The following is a 21157-nucleotide window of genomic DNA, read 5'->3' as shown; positions in this document are numbered from 1 at the left end:
CCATAGCAGGGACCCCAAGAGCAGGGCTATTTGTTGTTATATCAGCATCCTGGGGTCTTCACATTGGCTCAAACAGGAAACTTATGGACAGAGGCTATGCAAACATTCCTATAGGTCTCTACAAATCCCATTCACTCACTTTTACCAGCCTTTTTTTTTTTTTTTTTTTTTTGGAGGCAGAGTCTCACTCTGTCACCCAGGCTGGAGTACAATGGCACAATCTTGGCTCACTGCAAACTCCACCTCCCAGGTTCATGCCATTCTCCTGCCTCAGCCTCCCGAGTAGCTGGGACTACAGGTGCTCGCCTCCACACCTGGCTAATTTTTTTGTATTTTTATTAGAGACGGGGTTTCATCATGTTGGCCAGGCTAGTCTCGAACTCTTGACCTCAGGGGATCCGCCCACCTTGGCCTCCCAAAGTGCTGGGATTACAGGCGTGAGCCACTGCGCCTGGCCTAATTTTTGTATTTTTATTAGAGATGGGGTTTCATCATGTTGGCCAGGCTAGTCTTGAACTCTTGACCTCAGGGGATCCGCCCAACTTGGCCTCCCAAAGTGCTGGGATTACAGGCGTGAGCCACTAAGACTGGCCGAAGTTGCAATTCTCTTTTTTTTTTTTTTTTAAGACAGAGTCTCACTCTGGACTTGGCCAAAAATGTTAAACTATAATTTGAAAAGATTTCCACGGAGCACAATACAGCACAAAAGGTCACAGCAGCCCTTGATACCCAATGTCTTTTCAGCCCTTTTGCTATTGTCAAAGTCTTACTTAGATTTCACATGTAACCCTTAGTATGTTACTGTGTTCCTTCTTTGCATGGTCAAAGGAATTACAGACTATAAAGACAGCAAGCATGGAAAGCAGGGCTTTAGTTTCCACTGTGACCCAGACACTAAACTTGAACCCTGGGCTCTGAAATTCAACCTGAAATCAAACCTCTCTCTGTGCTAATTTGCCATGTAACATGCATTCTGCCACATTTCATCATCAATTGCACACATGAGGAGAGGAGCTATTCTATGCTTATGACTTTATTTTCAAAAATATCTGATTAAAAATGGATAAAAGGATAAGTGAAAATAATGTAATTATAAAAACCCTTTACAGAACTATAATATATGTGTTGTTTCTCATATATGTAGTTTTGTTTCATGTAATTTTTTGAAAGAATTTTACTTTTGTACGTTGAGCACTATAAATATTCTATTCTAAAATAGAAAGGGCAATCTTAAAAAATATTTTAATTCTGATTCACATAGAAAGTAGCAGATGGATAAATGATAATTCCAAGAAGGAAGGGCTAGGCTGCATTTGTATGAAAAGAAGTGAATTTTTATTTTATTGTAGCTATCATTTTAGGTATTTTCTGGGGATCATCTTTTATTTTTATAGAAACCTAAATCATAATGACCATCAGTTTATAACATCATTACTATTCTTAATATATACCACCAAAATCCATTTAGCAGTGAGCTATAATTTTTTTGAAGTCCTTAAATATACAATATGAGTCATTTGGTAGTTTGTCTTTCTTAAGGAGAAGAATGAGTTGTACCAGACTTAACCCAAGATTCAGTGTAATCTGACCTCCTTTACTTGCCAGATACGCTCATTTGGTTTTTGGTTTCCCTGATGTGTGCTCAGCTCTGTGCTTCCTGGCAGTCTTGCCCTGGGGGATTTGCACAGGAGAGGGGAGGGAGTCTAGGCCTTCCCTCTGCTGCCCCTAGAGAAGGCCCTGAGCCCAACCCAAGACCACTAATTGAGGCAGTGCATGGAGGCAGGGCTTTCTGAAAGATTAATATCTAGTAAGCTCCACCTCAGGATTAATGGCCTGTGACCTTCTGCTAATGCTGCAAGCTGCTTTATTCCTAGAAAGCTATGGACCTCCCACACTAAAGAATGTGATCTACAACTGAAGGGATTTCATATGTCAAAGTGGCCATGGGGAGTTTGGAATTCAGGATACAGCTTATTCTGGAGATCCAAAGACAGCTTACTAAAATCCCTAGAGGAAAATTTGGGCTTAGGCCCCAGTAGTGTTCTCTTCTTGGAAAAGCTGTGAACAGTTGGGGAGGTGGTAATGCTGTCTCTTTGTGAGGAGGATGCTTTAGCCTTGTGTTGACCAGAAGCCTCATTGGTTAAGCACATAGCAATGAAGAAAGAATGAAATCTTTCAATGTCATGGCATTATTTGAAATATTTTTACAAACGTGTTTTTCATTCTGATGTATCTTTCATGTTCCTATAGTTTTTGTGGCCAGACATGAAAGTAGCAGTCTTTGCTAGAGGATGGCAGGACTCCCTAGCTAGGATAGAGGTTCTGCTGCTGTGCCTTGGACATGGGATGCTGGAATTCTGGATTTGTTTGTCAAAGAAAGAGGATTTGACATTTCTAGAGGATGGGGAAAATGGACCTTTGTAGAAACAGAGAATGTGCTTTGTTAAAGAGTCATGACTCTTATCCTAACAAAGATATTTGGTCTTTTCAATGAAAACAAAACCAACAAACAAGCAGAGCCATAAGCCAGAGAAAGCAGCTGGCTTATGGCTGCTCATTTCTAAGGAGTTGCCCTAGTGCTCAGAAAGGCTAAAGGATAAAAGTCAATGTGATCTTTCCAAACACGAAGGGGGACTTGGCAAGTTCCTCTGTATGTTGACGGTTAAAGTTCTGTTGTTATTTAGTGTATGGTCCAGTTTTGAATACAGAACACCTGCCTTGTCATCCATAAAATAGTACAACAAAGGATAAAATTCTGCTCCATACAGGTACTTGTAGTCTCAGTGACTTGAGATTGATCCGGAGGCAGGTGGATCGCCTGAGCCCAGGAGGTCGAGGGTGCAGTACATGGGGATTGTGCCTGTGAATAGCCTCTTGTACTCTAGCTTGGGCATCACTGCAAGACGCCATTTGTAAAAATAAATGTTAAATATTCCATTTCTACGCAAATAAGATGTGGACATTTTGTAAGATTTTGAAAATTCCTAGTGTGAACTTAAGGGTATGAAAGATCCGTTAAAAAATACAGGATATATTGGCTGGGTGCCATGGCTCACACTTGTAATCTTAGCACTTTGGGATACCGAGGCAGGCAGCCTCACTTGAGGCCAAGAGTTCAAGACCAACCTGGCCAACATGGCAAAACCACATCACTACTAAAAAATACAAAAATTAGTCTGGTGTGGTGGCGCATGCCTGTAATTCGAGCTTCTCGGGAGGTTGAGGCACGCGAATCGCTTGAACCCAGGAGACAGAAGTTGCAGTCAGCTGAGATGGAGCCACTGCACTACAGCCTGGGTGACAGAGCAAGACTGTCTCAAAAAAAAAAAAAAAAAAAAAAGACACATGATGTATCAAGCTGCTATTTCAAACTCACTTCTGGTTTTGAATATGTGTATTGTGAATTTTAGTGGATTGAGAAAGTACATGAGGGAGAAAGGGGAATAACAGCAAAGAAAATTCCAACATAGGCAAGATTGGATAGCAAAACACTGGCAGTGGTTTCTGAATGCTAAGTTAGTGGGTGAGTTATTTTTTTTCTTGGATCTGTGCAAAATGGAGCAAACTCCTGATCCATCTTGCCCACTGCTTTGGGGCTTTTGCTTTTCTTTGAAAAGGTAAGAAAATAAAACTGAGGTATCTTGCTCAATTCTAGTTCCTGTCCAATTACCTGATTTAAAATATATATATATTTTGAGATAATTGTACCTTAAGATGTAGTTGTAAGAAATAATATAGAGAGATCTCATATATTCTTTATCCAGTCTGCCGTGGTAGCATCTTGCAAACTTATAGCACAATGTCACAACCAGAATATCATGTCCATGCAGTCAAGGTTCAGAACATTTCCATCACCACAAAAACATTTGTGTTGCCTTTTATAATCATACTCATTTCCCTCCAGCCCTCACCCCCTCCTCTTAACCCCTGGCAACCACTAATCTGTGCTCCATTTCTATAGCTTTCCCATTTTAAAAATGTTAGATAAATGGACTTATGCAGTACATAGCTTTTGGGGACTTTCTTTTTTCACACAACCTAATTCTCTGGAGATTCATTCTGGTTGTTACTTTCTATCAATAGTTGGTTCCTTCTTATTGCTGGGTAGTGTTCTGAAGTTTGGATGTAGCACAGTTTGTTTAACCATTAACCTGTTGAAAGATATCTGGGTGGTTTCCAGTTTGGGGCTACTAAGTATAAAGCTGCTATACACAAGTTTTCATTTCTCTGGGGTATATGCCAAAGTGAGCAATTGGTGGGTGATATGGTAGTCACATGTTTAACTTTTAAAACTACAAAACTGTTTTCCACAGTAGCTCTACCATTTTACATTCTCACAAGCAATATATGAGTGATCTAGTTTCTTCAAACCCTCGCCAACATTTGGTGTTGTCGTTATTTTTTATTTTAGCCATTCTGATCGGTATGTTGTGATGTCTCATGTAGTTTTAATTTTCTTTTATCTATAGGCTAATAATGTTGCATATCATTTAATATTATTTGCTCTCTGTATATCTATATCCTCTTCAGTTAAATGTCTGTTCATATCTTTTTCCCATTTTCCAACTAAGTTGGTTTATTTGATTGCATTTTGAGAGTTCTTTATTTTAGACACTAGTTCTTTGTCAGATATTGGGCTTGCAAATATTTTCTCCTAGTTTATATCTTGTATTGATATCCTCTTCACATGGGCAAAAGTTTTTAACTTTGATGAAGTCCAATTTACCAATGTTTCCTCTTACAGCTTGTGTTTTTGGTGTCAAGGTTGAGAACACCTTGCCAGCCCCGATCCTAAAGATTTTCTCCTGTTTTTTGTTTTTTCTACAAGTTTTGTAGTCTTACATTTTACATTTATGCCATGATCCATTTTGAGTTTGTTTTTATGTAAAGTGTGAGATTTGCAGACACTAAGAGCTCTACTCCTGCCAAACACAACAGGAGCAAGCTTTGCCTCACTCCTATCCCCACTAGCGAAGACTGCATGGGAAGGCTAGACCTCTATCCTTGCAAGACTGGGCCTTCTTGAGCACCTACCATGTGCTAGGTCCTGGACTTATGATGGTGGAGTGAAACCTCTCCAAGTATTTCTAATCTACCTCAAATGACTGCTATTAAGGTATTTTAGTGTGAACACACAGATGAAAGAGAAAGGAGATAGTTACTGGTCTGCCAGACTCAATTGAAAATCTATCCCTTTCTAGCTGCATGATACTGGGCAAATTGCCCCACTACTCTGAGCCTCAGTTTCTTCATTTACAATAAGATGGTTTTGAGGATTAAATTAGATAAAATATGTGAAATGACTGGTGCATAAGGTGTTCAATAAATAATGTCATTATTCTCCAAACTGATCCATTGTGGGTGCTGAAAAATTAGCAATGGACCATTGTCAGAAAATAGAAAAAGGCCAGTTGTATACAGACAATTCTGAATTTTCTAAGAGCTAATTATCTGCTTTATAGATAAACTAGAAACCTTACATTCCTGCTTCATAGCTTGGTGGCCAGTGGCTTGCACAGCTACTAGGTACGATTAAATAAAGCAGATAAATGAAAATTTTATTCTGATTCAGTTGAAATTTCTGGAAAATTGAAGGACTTAAGAATAGAAACTGACATGGATGGGAACCAATATTGTTAAAATCTGAATTTTAGGTTTATCAACTATCATTAAATTATAGAAAGATATAAAGTATTCATAAAATTAAATTCTGCAAAATATGTAAGGAAATTCAACTTATTGTATCTGAAGGAAAAAACTTAGATTGTAGTCAGTATACCTAAATTTAGTTATTGACACTATTTAGGTACACTATTCATGTTAAGTTTTCTGATTTTTAAACAAGCCCAAGTTTATTATTTTTGAAATCCTTCACTGAGTAGTATAACAATTCAGCTGTCACCTTTACTTTTATTCTCTTGATGCTTGCCATTTTGTTCTTTGCCTTTTTTTAACCATTCCCTTTTTCCCTTAGAGAACAACTATAAAATACCTACCTCCTCCCTTTTTTTTTTTTTTTTTTTTTTTTGAGGCGGAGTCTTGCTCTGTCGCAGGGACTGGAGTGCAGTGGCCGGATCTCAGCTCACTGCAAGCTCCGCCTCCCGGGTTTACGCCATTCTCCTGCCTCAGCCTCCCGAGTAGCTGAGACTATAGGCGCCGCCACCTCGCCCACCTAGTTTTTGTATTTTTAGTAGAGATGGGGTTTCACCGTGTTAGCCAGGATGGTCTCGATCTCATGACCTCGTGATCCGCCCGTCTCGGCCTCCCAAAGTGCTGGGATTACAGGCTTGAGCCACCGTGCCCGGCCCTCCTCCCTTTTAATTAAAAAAAAAAAATTCTAACAGCAGCATCTCCAGAACTATGTCTGGGGATAATCACATCGTGTTGGATCTATCACAAATATTTTATTTTTACACAATTGGTTTTAAGCTAAATAAATACCTAAGTCATTTCTGAAATGGTCATAGAAAACACAGAAGAGCAATGTAGGGCTTAGGTGGAAAGTGGGGAAGAGAGTTAAGGCTCACACGTATATATATGCATGTCAGGTGATTTATAGCAGCATTCCATTGAACCATAGCAACCTCCTCCCTAACCATTCATTCCCCAAACACTGGACTCTCAAAGCAAACTCAAAGCTCATGCATTTCTCAGCCTCCAGAATTGGATTTGTCCCTCATCAGTTTCCTGTCTTACTGCCTCATTTAGTCAAAGCATGTTTTGAAAATAAATAGCTAATTCATATAAAGAAAGTAAATTGGCCGGGCATGGTGGTTTACGCCTGTAATCCCAGCACTTTGGAAGGCCAAGGCGGGCGGATCACGAGGTCAGGAGATCCAGACCATCCTGGCTAACACACAGTGAAACTCCGTCTCTACTCAAAATACAAAAAATTAGCCAGGCGTGGTGGCAGCGCCTGTAGTCCCAGCTACTCGGGAGGTTGAGGCAGGAGAATGGTGTGAACCCGGGAGGCGGAGCTCGCAGTGAGCTGAGATCGCGCCGCTGCACTCCAGCCTGGGCGACGGAGCGAGACTCTGTCTCAAAAAGGAAAGTAAATTACTAAATTACTGCTTATTGATATGTACACTTTTAAAGTCGTTTATAATGCTTATCCTGTCGAAATTAAAAATCTTTTTGACTAGAAAAAGCCTGTGTTGATACTAGATATAAAATCTGGATAAACCTAAGTTTGGGGAATTCAGTACTTTAATTGATGTTGGTATTTGATACTCCACTAGAGGCACTGCTTCTTGGGGTTATCTGCCAACATGATTCCCATCACATCAGACTATCAGGCAAGGGGAAACACAAAAGAAAAATTGTTTTCATAGGAGTGACATTATACTAAGTTTTTATTAACTATCAATCAATGTGAGAATTGATCTAATAATATAGATTGAGAGTATAATTCTATTATCTGGCTGACTTAATCTCTTTCATATGGTAAGATCGATTGACTTTTGGATATTTGGCGTGTATTTTTTCTTTAATTTTTTTCCATTGCTGGCCACACCCACTAAACTAAATTATAACTCTTTGCTTCCGTATTTTCATGATATTAAATGCTTGCACTCTCTTTTTCCTTCCATTTTTACTATCCCAGTGTCCTGTTTCCCAGAGGAACAGTTCATTTCCACAGACAGGGAGAAAGCCTGGATGCTCAAGGTAAGGTTTATATAAATTATGTTGCATGACTCCTTACTCAAAAATTAATTTAAAGTGCGTAGTAATATTGTCTTTGTAAAAAATTTATTTTCAAAATTCCAGTATACAATTAAAGCCAATATTTGAGTAAATACACTCTTTTAAAACACTGTTTTTTCAAGCCAAATTCCATTTCCCAAGTGTATGAAGGGCTAATTAATTGCTATTAGCAATTCCTCTAAAAATGGTCAAGCCAATTAATTAAAGTTTGATTTCGAAAAATCTTATGATAGGTGGGGAGGGTAGAATATCAAGATATGGTCAAAATGAACTCATGACATCGCTATTTATGAATAAATGATTTGTATTTGGTATGTTAAGAATCAAGGAAGCCACTCTGTTGGCTTTGAGAGGCAGAAAGAGAGAAAGAGTGAGAACGTGCAAGCATGCTTGTGACAGAGATGAGGAACCTAGAAAGCCTCATTTTTTTCAGTTTGGGATTTGTCTTTGAGACACAATCATTTTGACCTTCAGTTATTTCCAACTAGTACTCCAAGTCTCTCTAAGTAATGCCTTCAAGAGTCATCACCAGGAGCCCTTGGAACAAAGGAACAATTAACTGAAATTCCACCAGATGGCAATATTTGGAAAGCCATTCAGAGAGGTCTTAAAGCTACAAGCTATTATTGTTCACACAGAATAGTCTCACCAAGTGTGGTGTGACATCCTGTATTTCATCAAAGGTGCTCTAAACATCTTTTATTTTACTGCTATTTCTCCACAGCATCAAACATTTTTACTTAAAAAAAACAGTGTGGGGGGGCGTATTAGTTTTCTTCTTTTTACAAGAATTCTGGAATGATAAAATTAGAAATCTCATTCTTAAACAGTAATTCTCCAAACAGTAATGGTGAATATTAAAAGCTCAAATCAATGAATAATATACCATATTTGTTTTGGGGCCTCATTGTAATAAATGCTATGACTGGTGGTCATTTTTTAAATATTTGCAAAGAGAAACTGAAATTCTTCTACTTAAAGGACAATAGCATTTTAAGAAGTTGTCTTGATATTAAAATTTGCAGGTATAAAATTCACTGTATTGACTTGGAATAATTAACTTTTTTTTTAGTGTGGATGAATAGATGTTTTCCCCTTTTACTCTAGTGAAGGTGGAAATATGGAGCACTTTTGTAGGCTGAGGTGGGCGGATCATCTGAGGTCAGGAGTTCAAGACCACTCTGGTCAATATGGCAAAACCCTGTCTCTACTGAAAATATAAAAATTAGCTAGGCATTGTGGCACATGCCTGTAGTCCCGGCTACTCGGGTGGCTGAGGCATGAGCATCACTTGAACCCAGGAGGCAGAGGTTACAGTGAGCCAAGATTGCACCACTGCACTCCAGCTTGGGTGACAGAGCGTGACTCCGTCTCAAACAAACAAAGTGGAGATATGATACCCTGCATGGTGTCCCAATAGCTGGAATATTCGGGGGCCAGAGCAGGCTCTAGAGCAGAGTTGGGACAGAGGTCAGTGGAAAGGTACCTGAGGGCATTAGAAATAGGAAGAACCAGGAAGAGAAACCATCGAAGCTTTCTGTGTCTGCAGCCACAGATCATGAGTGCCCTTTGAAAACTGATCTTGTACTGCTAGCCCTTATAGTAGATGGTCCATATGTGGGGTCTGTCTGGGACAGTCCTGATTCAATTCTGTGTTCCTGGAAAATAGTCTAGGTAGCACCCACTTTCACCCTCCAAATGTTTCATTTTGGATGATAAATTATATGATCATCCTATCTTGCAGGGTGGTGAAGAGAAAGTAGTAAGAAAAGGTGGCCCATTACCTAAATAGGGTGTCGCTTTATAAATCTCCTTATATATGGGGGTATGGGACAAATGTGTATTTAAAGAGCCAAATTGTAAATATTTTTGCCTTGCTGGTCATACAAGTGTTAGTCACAACTGTTCAACTCATTGTAGTGTGAAAATAGCCAAAGATAATTCATAAAGAAATGGCCTTGTCCAGGCGCCGTGGCTCACGCCTGTAATCCTGGCACTTTGGAAGGCCGATGTGGGCGGATCACAAGGTCAGGAGATTGAGATCATCCTGGCTAACATGGTGAAACCCCGTCTCTACTAAAAATACAAAAAAAATTAGCTGGGCGTGGTGGCGGGAGCCTGTAGTCCAGTTACTCGGGAGGCTGAGGCAGGAGAATGGCATGAACCTGGGAGGCGGAGCTTGCAGTGATCCAGGATTGCACCACTGCACTCCAGCCTGGGTGCAGAGCAAGACTCAGTCTCAAAAAAAAAAAAAAAAAAAAAAAAAAAGTCTTGGGGGGTTTTAAAAAAAATAATTACAAAAAAAAAAAAAAAAAAAAAAAAAAGGACTACACTTGGCCTGTAGACCATCATTTGCACATCCCTGATAGATAACAGAAATGGATTACGGTGGTTGGAAATGGCAGAGAACCAAAGAGACAACCATGATTAATCCCTCTCCTTTCCCTCTATATCCCTTCTGGGTTGCACCCTCCTTTATTTAACCCTTTCAGGAACTAGTACAGTTGACCCTTGAACAGCATGGGTTTGAACTGCACGGGTTTACTTATAAGTGATTTTTTTTCAGTAAATGCAATCGAACCTCCATATCCGTGGATTCCAAATATGCAACCAAAAGTGAACTGAAAATACAGTATTCATGGTATGTGAAACCCATGGACAGCCAGCTTTTCGTATCGCTTGATTTGGTGGGCCAACTGGGGGATTTGAGCATGAATGGATTCTTGTGGGGGAGGGAAGGTTCTGAAACCAATCCCCTAGGGAAAGCTGTATTGACCATTTCCTCGAGTGAGTGATCCTATCTGCTATTAAGTGGTTCCTGAGATTCCTTTACTGGGTGTCACTTCTTGTTTGTCATCCAAATCTGTTCCTGCACCACACACAATGTGCTTGTACTTTATACCTCATGATGTATAAGACTCAGGTATCACCTGAGTCTTAGCATTAAATACTGAAGCAATAGTTCATTGGTAGGCAATTTAATTTTATGCTTTGATCCTCATTAAACAGTTATCTTTGGGAAATATAATCAGTCACATTAAGGAAAAGTTCATGTTGACTATACCAAATGTTTTATCATATTAATGAAAATAACGTAATACATTTAAAGAAAACCTTGGGGAGAAAATCACCCATAACAACACCATCCTAAAATAACTGTTTTTCTATTTTTGCATATTTGGTCTTCTTACAGGCATTCCTAATTTTCCACAGTGCATATCATAATAAGTGTGAACTTTGTATTTTAGTTACTGTGAGTCACAGCATCTTTTACTTTCATGGGTCATCAGAACTGTCATTGGAACTGCAGTATAATGTTATATCAACATGCCATAGTATGTGCTTTCATTCTTACTGTCTTCCCATTTTCACTATCAAAAATGCTATGCTAAATTTCTATACAGATCTTGTTGTTGATTTGGTTTGGTTTGTGTCTATTCATCTATTTTCTAAGGTCACAATTCCAGAAGTGAGATTATTTGTCAAGGATAGACCATTTTTATGACCCTTAATCTAGTTTACCATATTTTTCCCAAAGATTTGGAAGAATTTACAGATGTTTGTAGTTTTAGGCTACCAGTTTCACCATAACATTTTCAGAAAGCATTTAATTTATTCAGTAGCATTTGCTGAATGACTACTAACTGTAAGGCACTGTGCTGAGTGTTTTGGGGTGTGTGTGTGTGTGTATATATATATATATATGAAAGATGTGCTCATTCTACTTTTATTTTGTGCCTACTATCAGCTAGGTATTGTAGTTTTTCAAAGGTGAGCAAGAGATAGCTTCTATCTCAGAGCATTTGATTTTACTGGGGAACTAAGATATATGTAAATGACTGTAATAAGAAAATGAAATGTACCATAGGAGAAATACAGTTATAATATAATGGGAGTTTGGGGAGGGGGAGGTAGAGATGACATCTGAGCTGAGCCATGAGGGTCAGTTGGTTTGGAATACTCAGGGATGGTGAGGTTAGCTCTTCATTCCATAAACATGTATTGATCACCAACTCTATGCCAAGTATCATGGTAAAAGCTAGGTATATAGAGGTGAGCAAGGCAGAGCTCTTAAAGCATACTATCTAATGGAGTAAAGAATCTTTTTTAAAAAAATCAGTATAAGGGTGGTAAGCAGGCTAGCTTGCCTGGCAGAGGATTCACAGGGTTAGGGATGAATGCTGGTTTCCTCTGGAATGAAACTTTTCCATGGCTTCTCTTTTGAAAGGCATAGCCTTCATCATCAGTTGTTGTGTCAGAATCTGTGGGACACCTGCTTCTGGAGGTTTGAAGGTTTTGAAATTTCTTGTAATTGCCCTCGTACTGACCAACATTCTAATTAAAGTTGGCCTGCACTGACAGTTCCCCCAGTGAGTACATTTACTGGGAATGCACAGAGGATAGGCCTGGGATCAGTAAGACCTACAACTTGGCCCTCACCAGATGATGATGGAAGTAAATCACTAAGAATTTTAGGTTTCATTTGTGTTTTGTCTTTAAAACAGCTGGAAGGAACCTCATTGATAATCTAATCCAAAAATCTCATTTTACAGATGAACGTTCTTAAGTGAGGAGAGGTTGAGTGACTTTTCTAGGGTTAGACAGTGGCATTATCACAGCACCAGAACCTTCGCTTCTGATTCTTCTTGTTCTATGGTCACTTCTTTAATTAGCCCTGCCTCATCTATACCATACAGGTAGTAAGAATTAGGACTAGATTAACCTAAGCATCCCTTGTATACATAAAAGCAATAAGATAATTTTTACCTATCTCATACCACAGTAAACATTTTTTAATTTATAGCATTTAACTAAAATTTTATTTAGGCCAGACATGGTAGATCATGACTGTAATCACAACACTTTTGGAGTCTGACGTTGGAGGATCACTTGAGGCCAGGGATTCAAGACCAGCCTGGGCAATATAGCGAGACCTCATGTCTCTACAAAAAAAAAAAAGTTAAAAGTAAAAACAATTAGCCAGCGTGGTGGCACATGTCTGTAGTTGCAGCTATTCAGGAGACTGAAGCAGGAGATCCCTTGAATCCAAGAGTTCAAGGCTACAGTGAGCCGTGATCTTACCACTGCATACCAGCTTGTGAGCTGGACAAATAGCTTGACCTCACTAAGCTCCATTTTCATCTTCAAAGTAGAGATATAATACATGTTGTTTGTTGTGAGAATAATTAGAGGTAACATAATTGTTGGGTGCATAATGGACACTGAGAAAATATTGAAATATTGATTTTCTTTCCCCTTCCCTCCTAGAGCTACAGGTTCTTCATGGGATTCATCTTGTTTATTAATCAAGTTGCCTTGTAAGACTTCTGAGAATTAAGTGATGGAATGAGGGTACATTTATAAACTGTGACACAGAGATTAACAGTCTCATTTCTGAATTTTACTTAACTAGGCTTAATTAGAGGTTTAGAGGATTTTCTTTATGGTTCCTTTTCCTCCATTTCTTCAGTAGCTTATCTTACATGTTCTACGGATGTGTTGGTAAGACTTAAAAATTCACTCATTTTCTCTGTTTTATCTTAAATATTGTGTCAAATAAATATACAGAGGTAGATGATTAGATAAAGAAAATATGGCTAAATATTAACAATTGCTGAATATAGCTGGTGGGTATGAAGGTCTGTTATACTATTATAAGATGTTTTTTACTTTTCTGGATGTTTGAAATGTCTCAAGCAAATTTTTTTAAAAGCATTATGTATCAAGTATTAATTAAGCTTCTAAGCTTCTACCACGGCTCCATCACTGTTTGGAGGCAGAGGGTAGATTTTACATGAGACAGTCAGGGTTCTCAGCCCTGATGGAGATATGGCCCCCTGTAGGGAATGTTAATGAAATGGGCAGTTCCATTCCAGAGTGCTGAGTGCTGTGATGGGAGAAGTACAGATTGCCTTGGGAGTCCTCAGCAGCAACAGCTAAGCCAGAACTGGTGTGCAGAGGTCAGACAAGGCTTCCAAGTTCAGTGGCATCTAATCTGAGACCCGAAGGAAAAGGAAGAACTAGCCAAGTGTTGGGGAGAGGGGGACTTCAGAGAAAGGGAAATTGTTTGGGAAGAAAGAGTAGCAGCTTCAAAGATCTGGAGGGAAAATAAGAGAAGCATTTTGGCATATTAATGAAATTGAAAGAAGAAGTTCAGTAATGAGCTGGAGCATTGAGGGAATAGTGACAGGTAAGACTGGACAGATAGACAGATCAGGAAGGGCCTTTCCAGGCTAAAGAAGAACCCTGGGTTGTATTGTAAGAGATGTTGAAGTCCTTTAAGCGTAGAAGTAAAACTACCTGTTCTATATCTTAAAATGGTCACTCTGATGGCTGTGTAAAGGAAAGATCAGGAAGGGACCTGATTAGACAGCAGAGAGACCAGGTGGAAGATGATTAGCATCTGGCTATAGTGGTGACAGCTGGGGTAGAGGTTAATGGGTGGATTTAAGTACAATTTAGGTGGCAAAAAAAAGTGGAAAAAAACCACTGTTACTTTTGCACCAACCTATAGAAAGGACTGGGGAAGGAAGATGTCAAGGAGTTATTCATTCATCCAGCAAATGCATATTGAGTGCTTGCTATGTGTTAAATGCTGTTTCAGTACTGTGAAGAAAAGTAAAGAAAGGGCGACAGGAATAGCGCCTGAGGAGGTGCTATTTTATGTAGGGGGAAGTAATGGAGAGGAATTTTCTAGAGGAGAACACATTGATCTTTAAGGACCCTCTTAAGAGATGGCAAAGTGAGTAGTCACCTAAAGATCTTGGGGTTCAGTGAGATCCCTGAGTGCTCCATAAGTGGCAGTGCTGTGGTTGGCAGAAGATAGTGCCCAGTGTCTGGCATGAGTAAGTGGGGGCTTTGGTGAGTGTTATTTACTGAGACAGGACACACTGTAAATGTGAGGACAAGAATCAGAAGCTCAGTATTGCCCATGTTGAGCTTAGGGTGTCTGTGACATTAAAAAAGATATGGATATAGATATCTTTATATATATATGGATTTGAGACCTGAACCTTAGAAGAAAAAGAAATGAATTACAGCTTTGAGAGTCACTAGCATGTAAGCAGTAAGCCACAAGTATAGATAAAATTGCCCAAGAGAGTATAGACTGAGAAAGAGAGGCCAGAGTAGAACCTTGAAAATTACCAATAACTAAAATGTAGATGAAGAAAAAGAGAGAGTACACCTGTGTTCACAGCAGCAGCATTCACAGCCGCCAAAGGTGGAAACAACCCAAGTGTCCATTGAGAGAGGAATGGATAAACAAAATGTGGTATATACATACAATGGAACATTGTTCAGCCACAGACAGGAAATTCTGACTCATGCTACAACACGGGTGAATCTTGAGGCCAATGCGTTAAGTGAAATACACCAGTCACAAAAAGACAAATATTGTATGGTTCCACTTATGTGAGCTATCTAGAGTAGTCAAATTCATGGAGACAGAAAGTGGAATGGTGGTTGCCAGGGGCTGAGAGGAGGGGGAAATGGAGAGTTAGTGTTTAATAGCTATAGAGTTTTAGTTTAGGGGAATGAAAACATGCTGGAGAAGGATAGTGGTGATGGTTGAACAAGAATGTTAATATATGTAATGCCACCAAACTGTACATTTAAAAATGGTTAAACTGGTAAAATTTTGTTATATGCATTTTATCACAATTTGAAAGTGAGAGAGATGAAGATTAGCCAGAAACACAGGAGAAAGACCAGTCGAGTATGCTATCATGGAAGCCAAGGGAAAATACCATTTCAAGAATGAGCAGGGTCGGGACACCCAAATGCCCATAAAACTTATATAAAGTAATAAAAACTAAAAATGCCTATTGGTTTAGCAACAAAGAGGTTGTTAGTGATCTTGGCGAGAATAATTTCAATGGCATGATCAGAATGGGAGCTAGATGCAAGAAGTTGAGGAGTGAGGGAGAAATTGAGAAGTAGAAAGGGCAGGTTTAGATAACCCTTAAGATACTGACTATAAAGATGGAGATCGAAATCAGGACCTGTGGGGAAGAACACTTGTTCTAAGGTAGAAGAGACCTGAGTGATTTAAACGCTGCCTGGAGGGAGCCAGTGGGCAGGGCCTAGGAGAAGCTGATAGAAAATTATAAACCAGAGCTTTTTAATTTTATTAATTGACAAATAGTACTTGTACATATTCATGGGGTACATAGTGATGTTTTGATCTGTGTAATGTAAATAATTATATCAGGGTACTCAATATATCCATCATGTCAAACGTTTATCATTTCTTTCTGTTAGGAACATTTAATGTTTTCATTCTATATTTGAAACTATATGTTATTGTCAACAATAGTCAATCTACAGTGGTATAGGACACTAGAACCTATCCCTCCTATCTAGCTGTAATTTTGTATCCTTTAACAAATCTCTCTCTATCCTTTCCTTCCCCCTACCCTTGCCAGCCTCTAGTATCCTCTCTTCTACTTTTTACTTCTATGAAATCCCGTGTATTAGTGAGAATATGGAGTGTTCAACTTTCTGCTCCTGGTTTATGTCACTTAATATAATGACCATCCATGTTGCTGTGAAAGAGGATTTTTTTTTCTTTTTCATGGCATTGTGTGCATATACTACATTTTCTTTATTCATTCATCTGTTATTGGACATCTAGGTTGATTTAATATCTTGACTATTGTAAACAATGCCTCAATAAACATGGGGGTGCAGAGGTCTCTTTGACGTAATGATTTATTTTCTGATTTAAATATACCAGGGCTTTGAGAAGGCAGGAGGCAAGCGGGCAGGACATAGCCCTTTATTGCAACAAGCAAGAATCCGAATAAGATGGCTGTCCTTTGGGTAAATATGTAGGTTTGGGGACAGAAAAGTTAAATTCTGGTCTAATGGCTTCAATACCTTCTGTAAAGTCAGATGCAAGGCCATCTGCTGAGGGAGGTGAAGATGGTAGGGTCAGAGATATAAGGACACTGAAAAAGTATTGAAACATCTGGTTTATGAATAATGACAGAATCCAAACTAGGGAAACAGAAGGGTGATTTAGAAGCCTTGAGACCCACTGGGTTTGGAGGCCATCAGTTGACTGTTGTGCTGGTCTTCTAGGCAGGGTGATATTTTTTTTCTTTTTAGTCCCAGCAAGTCTCGGCAGTCCATATGAGGTATATATATACCTGGCAGATAAAAATTAAAAATTGTATAAAAGCTTTTCTTTGGGGAAACGTGAAAATTGATCATGAGGGTAATAAATCTATTTTTAAATGGACTAATGCTTTACTTCTTTCTCTTTAAAATTTGTAAGAGCCAAATGACTGGATTAAGAGTTCCAAGTTGTTTGGTTTATAATGAGTTTGTTTTTGGTACAGAGATTGTAATTAACTCTCCAGAGACCTCTGTTGACTACAGAGATTATTGGGAACCAATCTTAATTATCAATTGATCATTGATCTGAGTGAAACTTTGAACAGCTTACTGAGTGGTTTGATGGTGTTAAAGTCCCCCCTCACAAACTTGTATTCCCTTTAAGGGTACTGTGGTCCCAGGGACAAGCACTGTGTTGCATATAGAAATACAACTGCCCTCTGCTTAGTGCATCTTTACCATGTTGTACATTGCCATAGATTTTTGCCTTTTGCATAGAGTACCAGGATCTAGTTAAGTAATAGTCATTTTTGCTAGCAAAAATATCACTAAAATTACTCTGAGGTTGACATGTCTTATCAAAATTTTCTGTACAAGTAGGCTGTGGTATGTGGAAAGAATGCTACTGCTGTCTCACAGGCCAGTGCCTGGAATGTTTGTATATATTGAGACCCCTAATCAAGAAATGTGTTTCCTCTATCCCATTTCACTTTCTGACTTTACTTTCCTGGCCAGAGAGTCACTAAAAAGAACACGTCCTTCCATTAACAAGTTGGTGATAGCCTAGGGATTCTGGTTCTGGTGAGGGTGAGTACAGGGGAAGGAGCAAGGCCTGTAAACAATCCACCAAGCCAAGGTGGATTCACCTTCATTTCTACCTAAACTGTGTAATACCTGAACACCAGACCCCTGTATACAGAGGGAAAACATGTGGGAGCATAAACTTTATTTGATGCCTACTGTGTACCAGATACTCTGCTAGCAACTTATCCTCATATGTTCTACATGAAACTTTGTTGATGCTTTTTACAAATGAGGACGTTGTTTCAGAGAGGTTACTGACTTGTTCAAGGCATATAGCTAGTAAGTGGTAAAGCCAAGGTTAGGACCAAAGTGGGTGTGAATGCAAATTTGTTATCTACCCTAATAAATGACGTTTTGTTTTCCTTCTAGTCCTCATTCACATAATTTTACACAGTTGGTGGGTGTGTGTAGGGGTGGCAGTGGGGGGTGTGCGTGTGTGTGTGTGTGTGTGTGTGCGTGTGTGTGTATTTTTGCCTTTAAGCCCTGATTGGGAAGAATGTTTTCCTTTCTACAGTTGTCAGACCATGAACAAAAATTCAGAACAAACCCCAATAAATTGCGGAAACACTAAAATCAAATGCCATTTTTTACATTTCTACTTTTATTTTAGATTCATGGGGTACGTGTGCAGGTTTATTACCTGGGTATATTGCATGATGCTGACATTTGGGGTATAACTCATCGTGCCACTTGGGTACTAAGCAAAGTACCCAATAGCTTTTCAACCCTTGCCCCCTTCCTTCTGCACTCTAGTAGTCCCCGGTTTCTATTGTTACCATCTTTATGTCCATAAGTACCCAATGTTCACTTCCCACTTATGAGAATATGTGGTATTGGTTTTCTATATCTGTGTTAATTTGCCCAGGATAATCGCCTCCAGCTGCATCCATGTTGCTGTAAGGAACATGATTTCATTCATTTTTATGGCTGCACAGTATTTTATGGTATATATGTACCACATTTTCTTTACCCAATCCACTGTGGATAGACTCGTAGGTAGATTCCATGTCTTTGCTGTTGTGAATAGTGCTGCAATGAAGGTACAAGTGTATGTGTCTTTTTGGTAGAATGATTTATTTTCTTTTGATATGTATACATATCTCCAGTGATGGGATAGCTGGGTTGAATGGTAGTTCTGTTTAAATTCTTTGAGAAATCTACAAACTGCTTTCAACAGTGGCTGAACTAATTTACATTCCCACCAACTATGTATAAGCATTCCCTTTTCTCGATGTCCTTGTCAGCATCTGCTGTTGGTTAACATTTTAATAATATCTATTTTGATTGATGTGAGAGGGCATCTGTGGTTTTGATTTGCATTTCTCTAATTAGTGATATGGAGCATTTTTCATAAGTCTGTTTGCCACTTGTATGTCTTCTTTTAAGCAGTGTCTGTTCATGTTTTTGCTCATTTTTTGATGAGGTTATTTGTTTTTTGCTTGTTCCGTTGTTTAAGTTCCTCATAGACTCTGGATATTAGACCTTGTTGGATGCATAGTTTGTCAATATTTTCTCCCATGCTGTAGCTTATCTGTTTACTTGATAGTTTCAATTTCTTCCAGATTTAATCTTGGGAGACTGTGTATTTCCAGGAATTTATCCATTGCCTCTAGATTTTCTAGTTTGTGTGCATAGAGATGTTCATAATAGCCTCTGAGGATCTTTTGTATTTCTCTGGGATCAGTTGTAATGTCACCTTTGTCACTTCCAATTGTACTTATTTTGATCTTCTCTCTTTTTTTCTGTGTTAATATAGCTAACAGCTATTGATCTTGTTCATCTTTTCAAAGAACCACCTTTGGGTTTCACTGATTCTTTATATAGATTTTTCGGTCTCAATTTTATTCAGTTCTGCTAGATTTTAATTATTTATTTTCTTCTGCTAGCTTTGGAGTTAGTTTGTTCTTGTTTCTCTGCTTCCCTTTGGTATTATGTTAGATCATTAATCTAAGGTCTTTCTTTTTGAGGTAGGCATTTAGCACTATAAACTTTCCTCCTAACACTGCATTTGCTGGATCCCAGAGATTTTGGTATGTTGCATGTCTGTTTTCATTTATTTCAAAGAAATTTTTAGAATTTTTTTTATTTCTGCCTTAATTTTGTTGTTTACCCAAAAGTTATTAGGGAGCAAGTTGTTTAACTTCCATGTTATGTACCTTTGAGGAGTCTTCTTGGTATTGATTTCTATTTTTATTCCACTGTAGTCCAACAGTATGTTTGGTATGATTTTGATTTTCTTTTAATTTATTGAGACACTTTATGGCTGAGCATGTGGTTGATATTGGAGTATGTTCCATGCGCAGAGGAGAAGAATGTATATTCCGTGGTTGATGAGTGGAGTATTCTGTAGATGTCTATTAGGTCCAATTGTTGAATTTGAGTCCAGAATTTCTTTGTCAATTGTGTATTCCGTGGTTGATGGAGTATTCTGCAGATGTCTATTAGGTCCAAGTGTTGGATTTGAGTCCGGAATTTGTCAGTTTTCTGCCTCAATGATCTATCTAATGCTGTTGGTGAGATGTTAAAGTCCCCCACTATTATCATGTGGCTAGTTTTACACAGTTGTAACCAGGCCTTGTCATATTTTATTTTCTTCTTTTTTACTTTATGTCATAAGCAGTTTTCCATGCTACAGTATATATTCATGACTGTCGATATGTTTTAATGTCTGTCAAATAGTCTGTAGAGCTGACCATTATTTATCCAACTTGCCATTGTTTGCCACGTGGAGTCTGTTTCAAAGTTAACTTTGGTGTGCCTGAAACTTATAGATCATAACTGGTTAAATAATACTCTGAGTGGCAATTTCATACCTATGTTCCACATATCCCTGTGAATATAACATGTTTTCGATTATAGCATGGAATTCCTGATTGGATATTACCTCAGATTTTTAAAACCTTTTTCACATGTATAATTTTTGCTTTCCAAATGATATTCTTAAGAACAGTGGATGAGGAATTCTAGTTTACTTATCTCCCCAGATATTACATACTTAATACATGCTTCTGAGTTCTGTGTAGTCTATAAAATCAGCTCAGCCTCAGGTTGCCTGGCTACTTGTACTGTGGATGACACAGATTTTCAGCACCCCTTACCTCAAATATCATTCTGCTTAAAATGTGTGCATGACGTGTTTGTCTCTGTTCTAAAATTAGCCGTGCTTCAGTCTTCAAGAAAGCAATTCAGATGAATCATAGATTATCAGGATAATATCAAACTGCAGAAGGAAAAATGAATAATACAGGTCAAGATAAGCCCCAGAGTGCCTCCCTAAAGAACTCAATTCCAGGCCATGAGGATATTTTATTCTCCAGCTGGACTCTAAATCCTACTTTGGATGCTGATTTGTTATTCTGTTATGATTTTTCAAGGCAATCACTATGCTTTATATTTGCTTGGTAGTTTCTCTCATGGAATTCTCTAACTTTATTTTTGCCCTTGGTGAGTGCCATGTTCAAACCTGTGTGAGGTAATGCCATTCATGCAACATTACTTCGGCTTATAAGCTGGCCTGAACCATTTGCAC

The 21157-nt window shown here is 38.6% G+C and overlaps 1 protein-coding gene across 3 annotated transcripts in view; it reads left to right on the top strand.

Moving 5' to 3' along the window:
- MAPRE2 (microtubule associated protein RP/EB family member 2) overlaps nucleotides 1-21157 on the top strand; it is a 164060-nt gene that overhangs the window by 20877 nt on the left and 122026 nt on the right. For 2 of the 3 annotated variants that reach the window (XM_023207702.3, XM_023207700.2), the window contains exon 2: nucleotides 7604-7665. The exons of the other annotated variant lie outside the window; for it this stretch is intronic. Coding sequence is in view for 1 of the 2 variants with exons in the window: in XM_023207700.2 (XP_023063468.1) it covers nucleotides 7604-7665 (62 nt within the window). In the remaining variant the exon portion in view is untranslated. The remainder of the gene's footprint in view (nucleotides 1-7603; nucleotides 7666-21157) is intronic. 3 annotated transcript variants of the gene reach the window in all.

This window comes from Piliocolobus tephrosceles, chromosome 18, assembly GCF_002776525.5.
Source record: "Piliocolobus tephrosceles isolate RC106 chromosome 18, ASM277652v3, whole genome shotgun sequence".
In the NCBI taxonomy this organism is placed as follows: Eukaryota; Metazoa; Chordata; class Mammalia; order Primates; family Cercopithecidae; genus Piliocolobus; species Piliocolobus tephrosceles.
Note: the sequence above shows the minus strand (reverse complement) of the source record. Positions and strands in the feature narration are given on the sequence as shown.